Source organism: Pithys albifrons, chromosome Z (assembly GCF_047495875.1).
Source record: "Pithys albifrons albifrons isolate INPA30051 chromosome Z, PitAlb_v1, whole genome shotgun sequence".
In the NCBI taxonomy this organism is placed as follows: Eukaryota; Metazoa; Chordata; class Aves; order Passeriformes; family Thamnophilidae; genus Pithys; species Pithys albifrons.
The window spans coordinates 77666010-77680502 of NC_092497.1; the positions used below are offsets into that span (position 1 = coordinate 77666010).

The window sequence follows — 14493 nt, forward strand, 5'->3', positions numbered from 1 at the left end:
CTATCATCATTGTAGGCTTTGGGTGAGAGTGGAAGAACTCTACTGTAAAATTAAACCTGCACATAAATTTCATCTCTCAAATTCAAAATTCATAATGCTTCCAGTAGTCTGCAAGTGTAGTGACAGAACTATGGTCATGCAAAGGATTATTTTAGTCCAACAGAGTTGTCTTCAATGTATTTCTTTGAATCTTAGAATGTAGAAATAATTATGGAATGAGCTATTGGAACAGTCATTAGAATACATTTAGAGCTCTTGGTTCTGAACATTTCTTCTTGATTAAAAAAATATAAAATTCTACACTTTTTTCTTTTTTCTTCATTAGGCGTTCTCCAAGGAATAATAACTGGAATAAGAGGGCTGTGCAATGGCCTGGGACCAGCACTGTATGGCTTTATTTTCTTTCTCTTCCATGTGGAACTCAATGATTTACTAGCTGATCATACTTCTGGAAAAAAAGCAATGCAAGTTCCTAGTAATGAGGTAAATTCAAAATTTGGTATGTGGTTTGTGATACAGAACTCGTAAGGGTAGAAATCTGTCTTTTTTGGTTGATGTAAAATCTTGTTATCTTATTATCAAACTATTACTCACTTCTCAGATTTATTAAACCATTAAGATAGCTCATAATTTAAATGTGACAGTAAATGTTTAGATTTTCAGTAATAGCAGCATTGGTTTCAGTATTGTAACAGAAGCAAGTAATTTCTTTTGATGTAAGTTTACTAGAAGTAAAGTTTAAGTGAGCTTTGCATCATTATAATTATCCACAGGAAGCCCTTACAGCAAACAGTGCAGTCATAGGCTGTGTTTGGAGAGTAATAACAACACTTGCCAATGCAATGAGCAAGAACTACTTTTCAAAGATTCTTACTCCACAGTAGCATAATATTCAAAATCTATGCAGATAAATCAGCTGTTCCAGATGAGGGTATTAATTTCTCAAAGTTCATCTTTAAGTACTTCTGTGCATAGCACCCCTCTTGAAGATGTAAGTTAATACCGTTACTATTAACTCTGTTGATATGGTTATATTGTTTACATGTAGAGACTGTCAGCTGAAAATGTAGGTCTCTGTAATCAGAGTTAAAGGAAGGGAAATATCCTGTTACTGTATGCTTAACTTAAGCTATTTTCCTCCTTCACATTAAAATAACTTCTTAGTTTCATTTAGTACAGTAAAAATACACTGAGTTGGCAAGTTTCATCCTCTGATTTCTATTTAATTGATACAAATACAGAAAAGTTTTTTAAGATAAAAAACCCCCAACTGGATTGCTGATACTTTCTTTTGTAGAAATTTGTGATCAAACTTAACTGATTTAAAAAGTATGTTATAACTTAACTGATTTAAAAAGTATGTTATTTAAAAAGTTTGTTATAACCTTAACTGATTTAAAAAGTGTGTTATAAATGCTTTCTGGCATTTGTTTTTAATTGTGGTTATGAAATGTTGGTAAGTTGTGGTTTAAATTTTTAAACTGCCCAGTTTTTGGAGATGCTTGTTTATTTGGATAACTTGATTCTAAAGTATGTAAGTCTTGGAAAATTGAAGTTAAGTTAAAGATTTATTGAGACTTTGTACTTCTGGATATTGAAACCTTATTCTACTAATCTTCAGAGGAGCCGTTCTGATTTTATAGGCATGTTGCATAAAGCAAGAAGAAATTACAACAAAGCATCATCCAGTATCTTGTTTCATCTGCTAGACAATCCTGTTGTCAGTTGATAGTTTTGTGTGTTTCTGGGTTTTAGATCAATGTGCAGATCGGGTGAGGAATTCATGGGGATTGGAGATGCAGAAAATTGATGTTACAGTTCACATATGAACCTGTTTGTGAAAACTTTAAAGTCACCATGAATACACTGCCTATGATTTCCTGTCTTAGTGCTGTAATTCATAATGCAGAACTCAATGTCTGAAACTTTATGAATTCTTTAATATGCTTGTTTTGCCACAGAGAGTGATTGTTCCTGGTCCACCCTTCCTGGTTGGAGCGTGCATTGTGCTTCTGGCTTTTCTAGTCGCCTTATTTATTCCTGAGAACAGCAAAGCTAGCAGTACCAAAAAACACAGCAATAGCATCAGCAATAGTCTGAGTAACAACCTAGACCAAAGCAATGAAGAGGACTTTGAACCATTGCTACAAGATAGCACTGTATGAAGGCTGCCTTCTGAGGGGACCATGGAACAATTCACGTGCGGAATTGCAGCTCTGGGAGCTTGGTGGGAGGTACAGAGTATCTGGGCTCTGAGGGGAAGGCAGCTGTGTACAAGGGAAGGCCACATGCTATATGATAACTTGAGGTTGATGTCATACTTGCAGGAGAGGATTTTTAGTACAGCAGGTCACAACTTGATGTGATTTTACCCAATATTGGACTTCAAATGCTGCATCGAATTGTGATACTAGGTAGAAACCTGGATATACAGAGATATTTTTTTTTAAAGTTTGAATGTTCACTTCCTAAAGTTACATCATAATGCAAAATAAACAGGTTTGGGCCAGAATAGTTCCTGCCATCACTATTAAAGTTTGGTTTGCATTTCTTATGCCTTATGTCTGCATCTATGCCACATGTAGTCTTCATGATATGGGGGACACTGATCTCTAGATAGTTTTGGTGTCTGAAATAATTGTTATATTAACATTCTCTAATATTATTTACTAACAAGAAGTCCAGTAGTTACCAGAAAGCAGTGATAAAACTGAGATAATGGAATTCTGTGAGTGTGTATTGATCACACATGACAGGCATTACCCATAAACGAGGGTCATTTGGAAGTCTTAAACCCACATTCCAAAATATTTCTGAGCAGTTAAAGCAAATTCAGATGGTATCTGAGAGCCAGGTCACATTGATGCTTTACTTATAAAAACCAGGATTTAATTTTAAAATGAGCAGTGTCATAAATACAGACACTCCTGACTTCTGAGTGGGTGCCAGAGTAGTTTACATCAAGAAGTATGTGTATTTATTGCATTTTGTCACTTTATCTGCCAATTAAATAATCTTTCTTGTTAATTCCTTTCACCTCTGCCTTAACTGCTACTTAGTGTTCAGTTATTAATGATATTTAGCCTTCATTTAACTGTCTTACCTGCTGAGTATCATGGATATATTCATATCAAGTTTCCTTTCGAAAAGATACTTTCAAGGAGTTATGGATGGCAACAAATGTGCTAATAATTTTAGAGATGTTTTATGAAGAATACACAGATTTATATGTATTTTGCTGCACTGTAAATGGACTATTAAACCCAACTTTAATGAAGTATTCCTATTAATGTTTTATATGTATGCAATATATGTAGATATTTGTAAGGAGTTTCAGTTTTTTCCAGATGGGCTGCTGTGTAAATCATGTATTTATAAATGTAATGAGGGTACAGACAGATATACATTACATTTTTGTGATTACATTTTTTAAAAGGATTGTATTGACTGAACAAATTTTAAAAATATATATTTTGAAAATTGTTCCATATTGAGCACAGACAACAAAACTTTTGTACTATGTGGTTTGGGTTTTAAGTTAATGAGCTTCCTAATGCATAATAAATCTATATCTTAAGCTTTCTAGTAAGCTTTTTATGAGTAAGTGTATGTTCTTCCAAGTTCACTGTTGTACCTTCACTGCGTCAGAACAGAAGTGGGTTAATCCTAGTACTGGATGACAGTTCATGAATTCCTGTTCTGTTGTATTGTGCCTGTGTTTCCAAGCCTTATGAAAAGCATTATAAGTTCCTTTGGTGTCTGGCACAGGTTGGAAAGAGTGAAAAGGAGTCAGTTTAAAAAGAAAAAAAAGTAATTTCTGATCTGAACAGTGCTACAAAATTAAGATGCTTTTTCTGGTGAGGCTTAGGTGGTTCTTTTTCTTTGAATGTCAAGCCTGAACTTTTATGCTGGATATTTTATTTTTGCTGCAGGCAAAACCACAGTCAGGTAGAATCTCAGGGTTACAGAATGGTTGAAAGGGACCTTTAAAGATCGTGGGACAGGAACATCTTCCACTAGAGCAGGTTGCTCAAACCCACCCTGTCCAATCTGACCTTGAACACTTTCAGGGAAGGGGCATCCACAGTGTTGCTGGGCAACCTGTGCCAATGCTTCACCACCTTTCTTCCTTATGCCTAATCTAAAGTTACCTTTTCACTTTAAAACTGTTCTCCTTTATCCTGTCACTACATGCCCCTATGAAATGACTCCCTCCTTCTTAAAAGCCCTCTTATACTGGAGGGCTCACTCAGAGCCTTCTCCAGGCTGAACAACCCCAGCTTTCTCAGTCTGTCTTCACAAGAGAGATGCTTCAGCCCTCTGATCATCTTTATGGCCTCTTCTGGACTTGCTCCAGCAGATCTGTGGTTTCTTGTGCTGAGGAACCCAGAGCTAGATGCAAAAAAATGTTTTAAGGAAGCACCTGTACTGTATGTAAATTATATGCATGTACTTCTGTGCTAATGAAACACATGATAAAAGTGACAAAAGGTGAGCTATAGATTACATAAACAATTTTAAAATATTTTTATTAGTGGTATAAAATATTTTACTGTTCTCAGTAGTAAGTTTCCATCTTCCCTGGTGTCAGTCAGGTGTTCTTGAAAAGTAACTGAAAGGTCTTGAATTTTTGTGTTGTTAACAAACGGATGGAAAACCCTCTAAAGCTCTTCCTTTGAAAGATGTTTTTGAACAGGTTAGAAAGTTACCTCCCAGTTCAAGCATACAAATACAAGAGATTGATGGGTGACAGCTTTACACCTGCTTTTGCAACAAAATAGCATGATGATGGAAACATTTTCAACCCTGTCTTCAAAATACCCCCTACATACAACAGCTTTCTTTTTAAAATGTTTTTCTCATTGTTACAAACATCGTCTTTATCTTGAAGAGATACATTAAATTACTTCATTTTTTCCAAAATATTAGCATAGTACTGATAGGCCCTTTTTAACACAGAAAAGGTCAAGAAAGTTGAAACAATTGCTTGTCTTTCCATGAAAGAAAAATGTGAGTTTGACAGCTTTTTTAAGCACTTTGCCATGATACAACCAGTGAACCTCTGTGATACACAAGACTTGCATGATCACTCCCCATCTGTTTCCAAAGTACCGTAAAGATTCTAAGATTAAAAGGTCATCTTCTTACAAAATTAATCACATTGATGACATGTTGTGGCACTTTTTGCTCTTCTTCCTTCAGTTTATTTGCTGCACTAGCTTGCCCATGAGAGATGCAGTGAATGAATTTCACTATTGCTGCAACCTTATCCTGTGATCCTTTTTTTATTCCATTCAAAGCAGCCACTTCAGTGATTACACTTGTACATTTTTTTCATAAGACATCATTTTTTAAAAGAAATGGTTTATTGTTGGAGAACTTTATTTTCCATAACATCTTTTCTAGTGGTTAACAAAAAGGTTGCTCTTCATGTACTTTATCATTTAAAAAAGTCTAGCAAATACCATGAACCGAGACAGATTAGGAACACCTGTAGTTTCAAACCTCCCACAATTCATAACTTGTTCTAATATTTTTTCTTCAAACCTTCAGCAATGTTTTCTGTGAAATTTTGTAAAGTACTGGATTGAATATCACTGAAAAAACTGGTTAAGGTTTGTCTTCGTATCCAGGATGGCTAACTTTTAAATGCCCTGCTAATCCCTATGCCTTCACACTTTTGTCAGCTAAGACTTAAGGGCACAATATATGCTAAAATGGAAGTTCATTGTTAGCAATAGTGCATCCAAATTTGTATTTCAAATAGTCACCTTGACAGATTGGAAATTTTTTGGCTGACATTTTGTCAAATCTGATTAGATTGTCATTGATACTACCATGCAGTGTGGTTGCTGAAGGACATGCACTAGGAACAGAAGTGTCAGCTCTGCTGCTTTCTTGTCTGTTTGTGCTTATATTATTAGTATTACCTTCAATCTGCAGGGTTTGTTTGCAGAATCTTTTTGAGACACTTGGGCATTGTGTGAGGGTATAATGACAGTGAGACAATGCCTCACTTCCTCAGGGTGGCAAAGGGCATGCTTATTTAGGCAGCTGCTGCTCTTCATTTGTGTTGAGATGTGCTTCTGTTCAAGAGGAACAAAGGTCTCATTCTGATGCAATTTACCTTTTTTTCTTTTTATTTTTTAATTATTATTATTATTCTCAGGAGAACTCATAGTCTTGCTCCCCCAAAAGTAGGGGAAGAGAGGAGGGATAACAGTTGAAGATCTGGAAAACTGTACTTGGGAAACTTGCTTCCTTTTTCATTTTCCTCAGAGATTTTGCTGTGCTGTGTACATGCATTTATCGCAAAAATAAGATGCAACTTTGAGTATAGCATGCTAGAAGATTATAATAACACATATGATAAATTTATGACTTAGATTGTGCAAGAGTGTTAACCAGTCTGTTATATATACTGACATCAAGTTTCTTTTAACAAAAAGAGAATTTGATTGGAAAAGTTTAAAAAAAATTCTGCAAATACTTTTCTGTTGTGGCTTAAAAGCTTTCACTTTGTACTGGGGATCAGAGTGGTGTTTTAAGGCTCTGTCATATTTGGTCCATGGTTGTGTTCATAGATGTGCTATGAGAAAATACTGCATTATTTCACTGTCAAAAACTCAACCTTGGAGAAAAAAGCATTAGTGTAACATCAAACTGCTGAGAACTTAGCTTTTAACAAAGGAACAATAAAGAACAGAGTCGGTGTTAGCCCTCAATCAGCATCTTAAACTGTTGCAGCCTCAGCTGGTGCAATGGCCACACACAAGCTGGCAAATTTCCATTCCAGAGAGAGGAGTCAGAAGGTGTAGACCTGGCTTGAGGGGGTGAGGAGGACCAGATGTGCATGGTTTTGATCCAGTGGATGCCCTGAAGGTGTGCTGCCTACCTACCCTTCCTGCCCCATGCCTTGCTCCATCTCCTTCTCCTGCTCAGTGGCTGGTTAAGATTCCAAGGGTCAGTATGTATGATTTTCTATCACAAGTAACAGGATACGTTTGCTTTGCTTACTGATAAATTTGCTTTGCTACCTCAGTTATGTTTAGCATCTTTTAATTTGTGTGTGTGAACCCTCCTGAACATGTAACATAAAATTGGCAATGAGGATGGGATTCTCAGACAACAAAAACTGATGCCGAGGTTGTCCTAGTTCAGCTGGTGGGACCAGTTTATCACTGTGTGGATGTGACCAAAGCTATGTATTCTATTCCCTCTATTAATTTCCCATGAACTGTTAACAATGGACCATTTACAGCACTTGCCCAGGGCACACCCAACCCCTTAGGATGAGACCTAAGTGTGAAAGTTACCTGTGAGATAAGAGCTGTGATAACTCCCTTCCAGGAAGTCATTAGCACCTCCACACCCAGCCTGAGGTGTCATGTCTGCTAATGGGCCATCAATGATTCCAAATACCCCATGACTCACAGAGTGAGATCACCCATTGTGTAATTCCCTTCCCTGGGGGAGGTACTGGGCAGTCCCACCTGAATCTGAGGGGATATAATCTTGGGGGTTTTGGGACTAGGGGGACCATTTGTCAGATCCAGAGGAGGACCAGAATCTTGACAGGACTGCCACTACCACTCTTGATCAGACTGCGACCGTCATCTCCACCAACAGGTTTCTCACTTCTTTATACTTTGAACTCAGGGGGAACCACATGGGGCTCAGCACAGAGGGTAACAAACACCATCATGTTTGTGCCCCAGGAGGCCGGGTTATACTTCTGGGTTTTGTGGGTTAAAACCAATTTCTCTCTGTATCATTTCATTTATTGTAATATTTATTATTAAATTGTAAGTGTGATTTATAATCTCTTTTGTGTTTGGTTTGTTTCTCCTGCCAGTTTACTTTCAAACCAGCACAGAGGTGAACAGGGCTTAGTCACTATAACATGTAGCTGCACTAAGAGATGCTGTTTTCCAGAGGAGAAAATAAATAAAACAACAAGGACGGGGCTTGGTCAGTGGGGCACATACCTGTACCCCGAGGTGCTGTGTCCAAGTGTATGGGTGGTCAGGACTCATTTGAGGTGCCCAGTTTAGCAAGAAACTGTTATAGTGTTTTTCTTGTATCTGCTGGGCAAATAGTGCCATACTTTTTTATTGCATGGCATAGACCTTGTAGGCGTAACCTAAGTCCTTTCGAAGTAAATGCTGTGATAACACAGTTAAGAAAAGACCCCCTAGTCCTTTGTGGTTTTGGTGCTGCAGGATGATTCCTTGTGAACTGTTAGAGAATTCATACATTTTCAGGCTAGCAAACCAAAGACAAATTTGCAGGTTCCCGCTTCTAAGATAAGAATGGAACTTTTCTAGAGATCTTGAGCTGGTGCAGAAGCAAGAAAAGAAGTCTGCAGAAGCCCTACAGAGTAATATTATTAGAGCTCTTTTATAAAGTTAAAATAAGTTGCATTAAGACTGTTAGATCTAGCAATTTTTAGGAAATATGTATTACTTAATAATTAGCTATAGCTGTCTGATGTTGGATAGTTTGCATGGTGTGTGTAAGTTTTAAGATTGTGTGTAACTGTGTGAAAAGATAGTTCTGAATATAGTCCCTCCTGAAACTTGAATATTCTTGCACAAGAATGGTTTAAATATTGTTAATGTAAACATGGTCGAGTCTCTTCCCTTCTTTCCACAACTACCTAGCAACTGTAACCCACGGTGAAGAGGACCGAGCAATAAAACACCAAAAAAAGAGTAAAACCTCATAAAATTAGATGCAGTCAAGTGATTTATTTAACAATAGGGGTTGAAGCCCCTGAAAAGCCCCTAAAAGGCTCAATTGAGAACTATGTCTGTGGAGATCAGTCGCAACAATGAACCGTGTTGTAAGTTTTTTATTTTGTTGTGCACAGGTGGAAGTGTGATAATCTGCGTGTTTTGGTTGTGTAGAATAGTTGTTGATGTGTTGCATTTATAGTGTAGAGTTGTTCTCTAAGAAGAAACCTTGGACAGAGGCTTTGGCAGCAAAGTGACCAGGATGGACAGAGGAACCGTGGAATACACTGTGGGATAAGCTACAAACTTGCACAGATATTCAGCTTAAATCGTAGGAGGCTAAAGACTCCATGGAGGTGTTGAAATATGGGGAACAGTTTGTGCCAGCTCCCCATAAATGCTCCAAAGAGCGGCTTAGTCGTGCCTAATGTATGGCCAGGTGCCTGTTAGTTTCATCAGAAGTGAAAAAATCTAAAGTTTTGGCAGAGAGACATATAAAAAGTGAACAGGGAAGAAGCCAAGCCTCCATACCAGAATGCTGTGTGTTAAGATGTGACCCTCACTCTTTTACCCAATGTATCATCTAGTGGTCTAGTAAGAATAAATAAGGAGTCCACATGCTTGCAGACATGGGGTGGAAGTCAATATGGCAATCCAAACAAAATACAGAGAAAAGCTACCCTCCTATGGAGTCTGAGTAATCAGCCAGTAATTGGGAAACCTACTAAACTGAAAAAAGGCAAATTGGTGACTGAGACCCTCATAAAAATTCTGTTATAGTTGCTTAAATTAGTAAATACATCATAAGTATATATATTATAGGGCACTACATTAGAAATCAAGGGTACCTCTTGGACTTTTGCTACCACACAGTGGCTACATGCCAGAGCCATTACTGTGGGACTTACACAATGAAAAGCAGACATTCCCATAGCTACAGAAGCTGTAGACATAAAACAGTATAAAATTCTGGGAGGAGATGCAGAAATTCAAGCAACTATTAATGATTTGTTTCAAGCAAGTGCCATGCACTATGCACGTTCTCCTTTTAACAGTCCTGTCTGACCTGTGAAAAAAGCCAGATGGCAGGTAGTGGATGACTGTAGATTACAGGGCAGTGAACAAAAAAGAAAAAAACCAATCACTCCTCCCACAACTGCTGCTGTTTCCAAACATGCATTATTAGTCCACCAAATCCAGGCACATCCAAGAACATGGTATGATGTTATTGATGTAGCTAATGCATTTTTTTCAATTCCCATTCCATCCAGGACACAAGATTGTTTGCATTTATGTAGGATGGGAAGCAGTATACTGTTGCTTGCCTGCACTAGAGCTGTAAGAATAGCCCTATCTTTTGTCACCAAGTTATACACTGCACTTTAGCAAAACATGCTGCACCTGCTAAAGTACAGATCCTAGAGATGATATCCTGATACAGGAACCTGATCATGATCAGGTACAAGGAGAACTGGGTGCCATTCTTGCCTTGGTGAGGTAATGTAGATGTGCAGTTAACCCCAATAAAATACAAAGTCCAGCTCAAGAAGTCAAATATTTAGGCATCACATGGATCTGAGGAAGTCAACAAATCCTGGAAAAAACCTTAGTATCTGAACCTGGCCCACTCCAGAAGGTATGAAATGGGAACAGCACTTCTTAAGTGCTGTTAGGTACTGGAAATTTTATGTACCTGGTTTAGCATTGTTACTTAAGCCAGTGTACAAAGTTACCCAAACGAAAGCTCAGATTGAATAGGAGTCAGAACAGCAGAGCTATTAAGGACACACAGAGCCTGACCAAGGGACCCACGACATGCACAACTATCAAACAGGTATGTGGAGAAAGCCCTACAATCAGTTTACAGACATGCGAAAACAAGCAGCATGGTTTACTGACAGCAGTGCAGGAATTCGACATGGCAGACCATGTTGGGAAGCTACAGCACTCAATCCAGCTGCACAAAGACAATTGGTAGTTGAGGGGGAAGAGGTAGCAGCCAGTTGGCTGAATTGATTGCCACTTGGCAAGCCATAGATGTGACACCACCAAATGCTATTTGTTACCCATACACAGATTCTCGGGCAGTAGGACAAGAGCTGGCAAATTAGCTAGGCAAGTAGTATGCAGATGACTGGCAAATAGGCACAAAAAACAGTATGGGGAAGAGACTACTGGGTTAATATATGAGACCTCTTACAAGAATGAGAAGTGCAAGTATTCCATGTTGATGCTTACACTGCAGAAGAGGAGGAGATGAAGAGATGGAATGCACAAGTAGATCAGTTGGCACGCGTGGAAAATGTAGATGCAAATCCACACCAAACATATCTGTTACACAGAAAACTACACTCACATTCCACCCAGCAGAACTGCAATGGTTAAAACCAGATCTAATTATTCAAACTCCAGAGGACCAACAGGTGTTTTTGTATTTTACTTTTACTCCTGCCTTAGTAGTTCATAGTGTTTAAATCCTGTACACCCAAGACCTAAGGGGGCATTCATTTTAGGCTCTTGGAACACTGCTCCTTCTACTTGTACACTTCCCAGTAGAACAATTGGGAATTTCTTTTGGATTTTATGCCCTCTATCCGTTCAAGGCCCTTCACAGTTCTACTTCTCAGGTGCCAAAGTATGATATCAATCCCCTCTGGAACGCAGCCCTATCACCGCTGAGGTTATAGCAGCACAAACAAATTTGGCAGTTATTGTTATTCCAGTGCGACAGCACTGGCTCTGAGTAGCTGCTCAACACTTAGATCAGCAGGAGGGATGGGTGGGAATGGGAGGAGGTGGGGGGTAACTAGTTCTTTTTGTTTTCACAGAGTACTCCAGGCTCATACCACTCTGGACCAAAACATCTGGGTGACTCTGGCCAATGCAACCAGACAAGACATGTGTGCCTTTGCACTGCCACACCCCAGAACTCATTCACAACATGCCTGATTGATGTTCCTCTCACCACCCCCGAGTTACAACAGTTATGCCACAGCACTGCTGAGTTTCTATCCTGCCTGGATACTGAACTGTGGCCACATCTGTCCCAGCTCGGGAAATCTCCTGCTTTTCTATCACAAGAGCTGTGTATCCTGGGTACCTTGAATGCAGATAACTGTACTACCTTTAAATTTACCAGCACAAGAAATTACACTGTATCTTGGTAGGTTAATGCCATGATACCGTGGTGTCAAAATGCTTCACACCAGTGTAATTCAACCACAGCAAATCCAGCCATAAATTTTAGCACGCATATGTAATTCCCACGAGGTATCTCTGGGGACCAAGCCTGGGCCTATGTGTCAATGGCAATTAAAGGTGGTCCATATATCTTGGGGAAACTCTCTTAATCTCCAAATGTAACTGCTTTCCAAAAAAAAACCCGAACAAACTCACAACCGGAATACTTGAGACATACAAGCCTTTGCTCCTGATTGCAAAGATACAGTTGAGTTTTGGGGTGCCACCAAAGTGATTGCTACCTCTTTGGTGGTTCCTGGGATAGCTAGTGCACAAGCCCTCACAAGCAAATAATCTTGGCTGTTAGTTAGCAAATACAGCAACACTACCAACACAGCTATATCTGACTTGTTAATTGATGTAGACAGCATTAGACATGCAAACCTGAGCAGCAATTTAGTTTTTGCTTTTAGCACATGAGCATGGATGTGAAGACTTTGAAGGATTATGTTGTATGAACTGAAGTGACCATTCCAACTACAGAAACTCTTAACACCTTGAAGAGAACACCAGCTGGAATCAATTTACCAGGTGGACATGGGGCTGGGATTGGTTAAAGAAAGGATTATTACTGCTTTGTGCCTCAGGTATTGGGGGTTTTTGCATTATTTGCTGTATTCCTTGTTTAGTATCATTAATATGATTCCTAATAAATAGTATGTTACATCACTCTGTTGTTCATACAGTAGAATATCAACATGTTCCAACCACAGACCACACAGTGGCATGTGTTACGCACTAGAGCCTGTCATATTTGGTCCGTGTTTGTGTTCATAGGTGTGGTAGGAGAAAATACTGCATAGTTTCACTGTGAAAAACTCAACCTTGGAGAAAAAAAATTAGTGTAACATCGTACAGCTGAGAACTTAGCTTTTAACATTTTGTTAGGGAAATTTAATCATATATGGAGATGTCTATCTTATGGTATGCAGATAAAACTTTTAACAACTTAATGCCTTCTCTCAGAGAAGTGATTCACACATCCCCTGAAAAGCAGTGAATGAAAAAAAATCCATGACAATATTGCTCTACTAATAGACTGAAATGTTAACCTCTAAAACAAAAGAAACAAGTCCTAGGTTTACTTAGGCCTAAATTTAGGCTTTAGTTTTTAGAGTAGGCCCCAGATTATCAGCTGACTAGAGCTGGGTCAGGCCAGCTGACAGCTGGCTCTACTGGCCAGCCGTATTCCACACCATATTCTGACGTCATCTCAAGTATAAAAAGAAGGGGGAGGATGAGCTTCTCTATCCTAATCGGGACTGGAGTGGAGACAGGACGCTGCTGCTGCTCTGCTAGTTAAGCTCCAGCACTGCCTCTTGCTACTATGTTATCTACAGGGAAGTAAATGTTATTCTTACTTTTCTCTCAGCTTGGGTCTGTTCCTCAGGAGGTTGAGCTTTCTTAGGAGGTGTCTTTTGGGGTGCTGTGTGGGTCTGGAGCGATTTGTGATTCGTGTTGATGGGGAATGGGGAGTTAGTGTTTCTTTTTACCTTTGTATATATGTGCTATGTTGTTGTTTTACCTTTTAATTTTCCCTCTTCTGTGTAAATATATAACCCAGTTTTCTGTTTCAAGTTTTAGTTTATTTTCTTCTTTCCCTTTTCCTTGGAGCGGGGGGAGAGGGGAGAACTCTGACTCTCTGTTTGGGTACTTGGCATTTTGGCAGCTCTACCAATTACAGAATCCTTCCATATTGCTTCAAGCCCCCAAGGCAAGTTTTTTTCCTTCCTGTCTTACTTCTTTATGGCCGCATAATAAAAGTAATATATTATTTCATCATTGGTGTCATCTGTAACTCTGTTATACGTAGCTGAAACATCACAATTCTGTAGACTTGTCCAGCTGTCTGGCCTGTACTCTTTGTACTCATGCCTAAATGCATTGGGAATTTTGCTTCAATGCATTTAGCAATGCCAGAAAATTTTAAATATGCACTTAGGTAGAACAGTTGAATATTTTAAATGCAATATTTAAAGACACGTAAAACAGATGTACATGTTATACTCTTGTTAGCAATGAAAGAGAAATAAAATTGAAAAAGAAGATTGAGAAATATAAATATTCAGTAGACTATGCCATATAAAGCCAGTTATAGTCTACATATCCTTGTCAGGCACACATTTTGACCTCAGGGAGAGGTTGCAGGCCTCTGAGCAGCTCTTAGAGAAAAAAGAATTTTCAGACCTGATAATTTGTGACTTTAACTGAGTGGTTAAGGATTTAATCTTCTCGGACAATGGATTTCCATTTTTTCTCAAGAAACAAGCTTTCCTTGCCAATGAGTTAGCTTTCATTTTTCAAACATGAAGGCATGTTTAGGAAAACACTTTGGGAAAAACAGATCACTGGAAACTCCTAATGAACCTGGAACCAAGTAATCCAAAATAAATCAACATTTTTTTAATTTTTAATACAAATCACATGAAAGCAGAACAGGTTGCAAAATCAAGTGAAGAATCCAATTTTTAGAGTTTCAGAATAATTCTAAAATTATTTATGTGTGTATAAAATACAT

The 14493-nt window shown here is 38.5% G+C and overlaps 1 protein-coding gene across 2 annotated transcripts in view; it reads left to right on the top strand.

Moving 5' to 3' along the window:
• Positions 1 to 7816, top strand: part of MFSD14B (major facilitator superfamily domain containing 14B) — a 34463-nt gene extending 26647 nt beyond the window's left edge. For both annotated transcript variants that reach the window (XM_071580685.1, XM_071580686.1), the window contains exons 11-12: positions 326 to 483; positions 1962 to 7816. In XM_071580685.1, the coding sequence (XP_071436786.1) occupies positions 326 to 483; positions 1962 to 2165 (362 nt within the window). In that variant the 3' untranslated portion in view covers positions 2166 to 7816. The remainder of the gene's footprint in view (positions 1 to 325; positions 484 to 1961) is intronic.
• The last annotated feature ends 6677 nt before the right edge of the window (positions 7817 to 14493 follow it).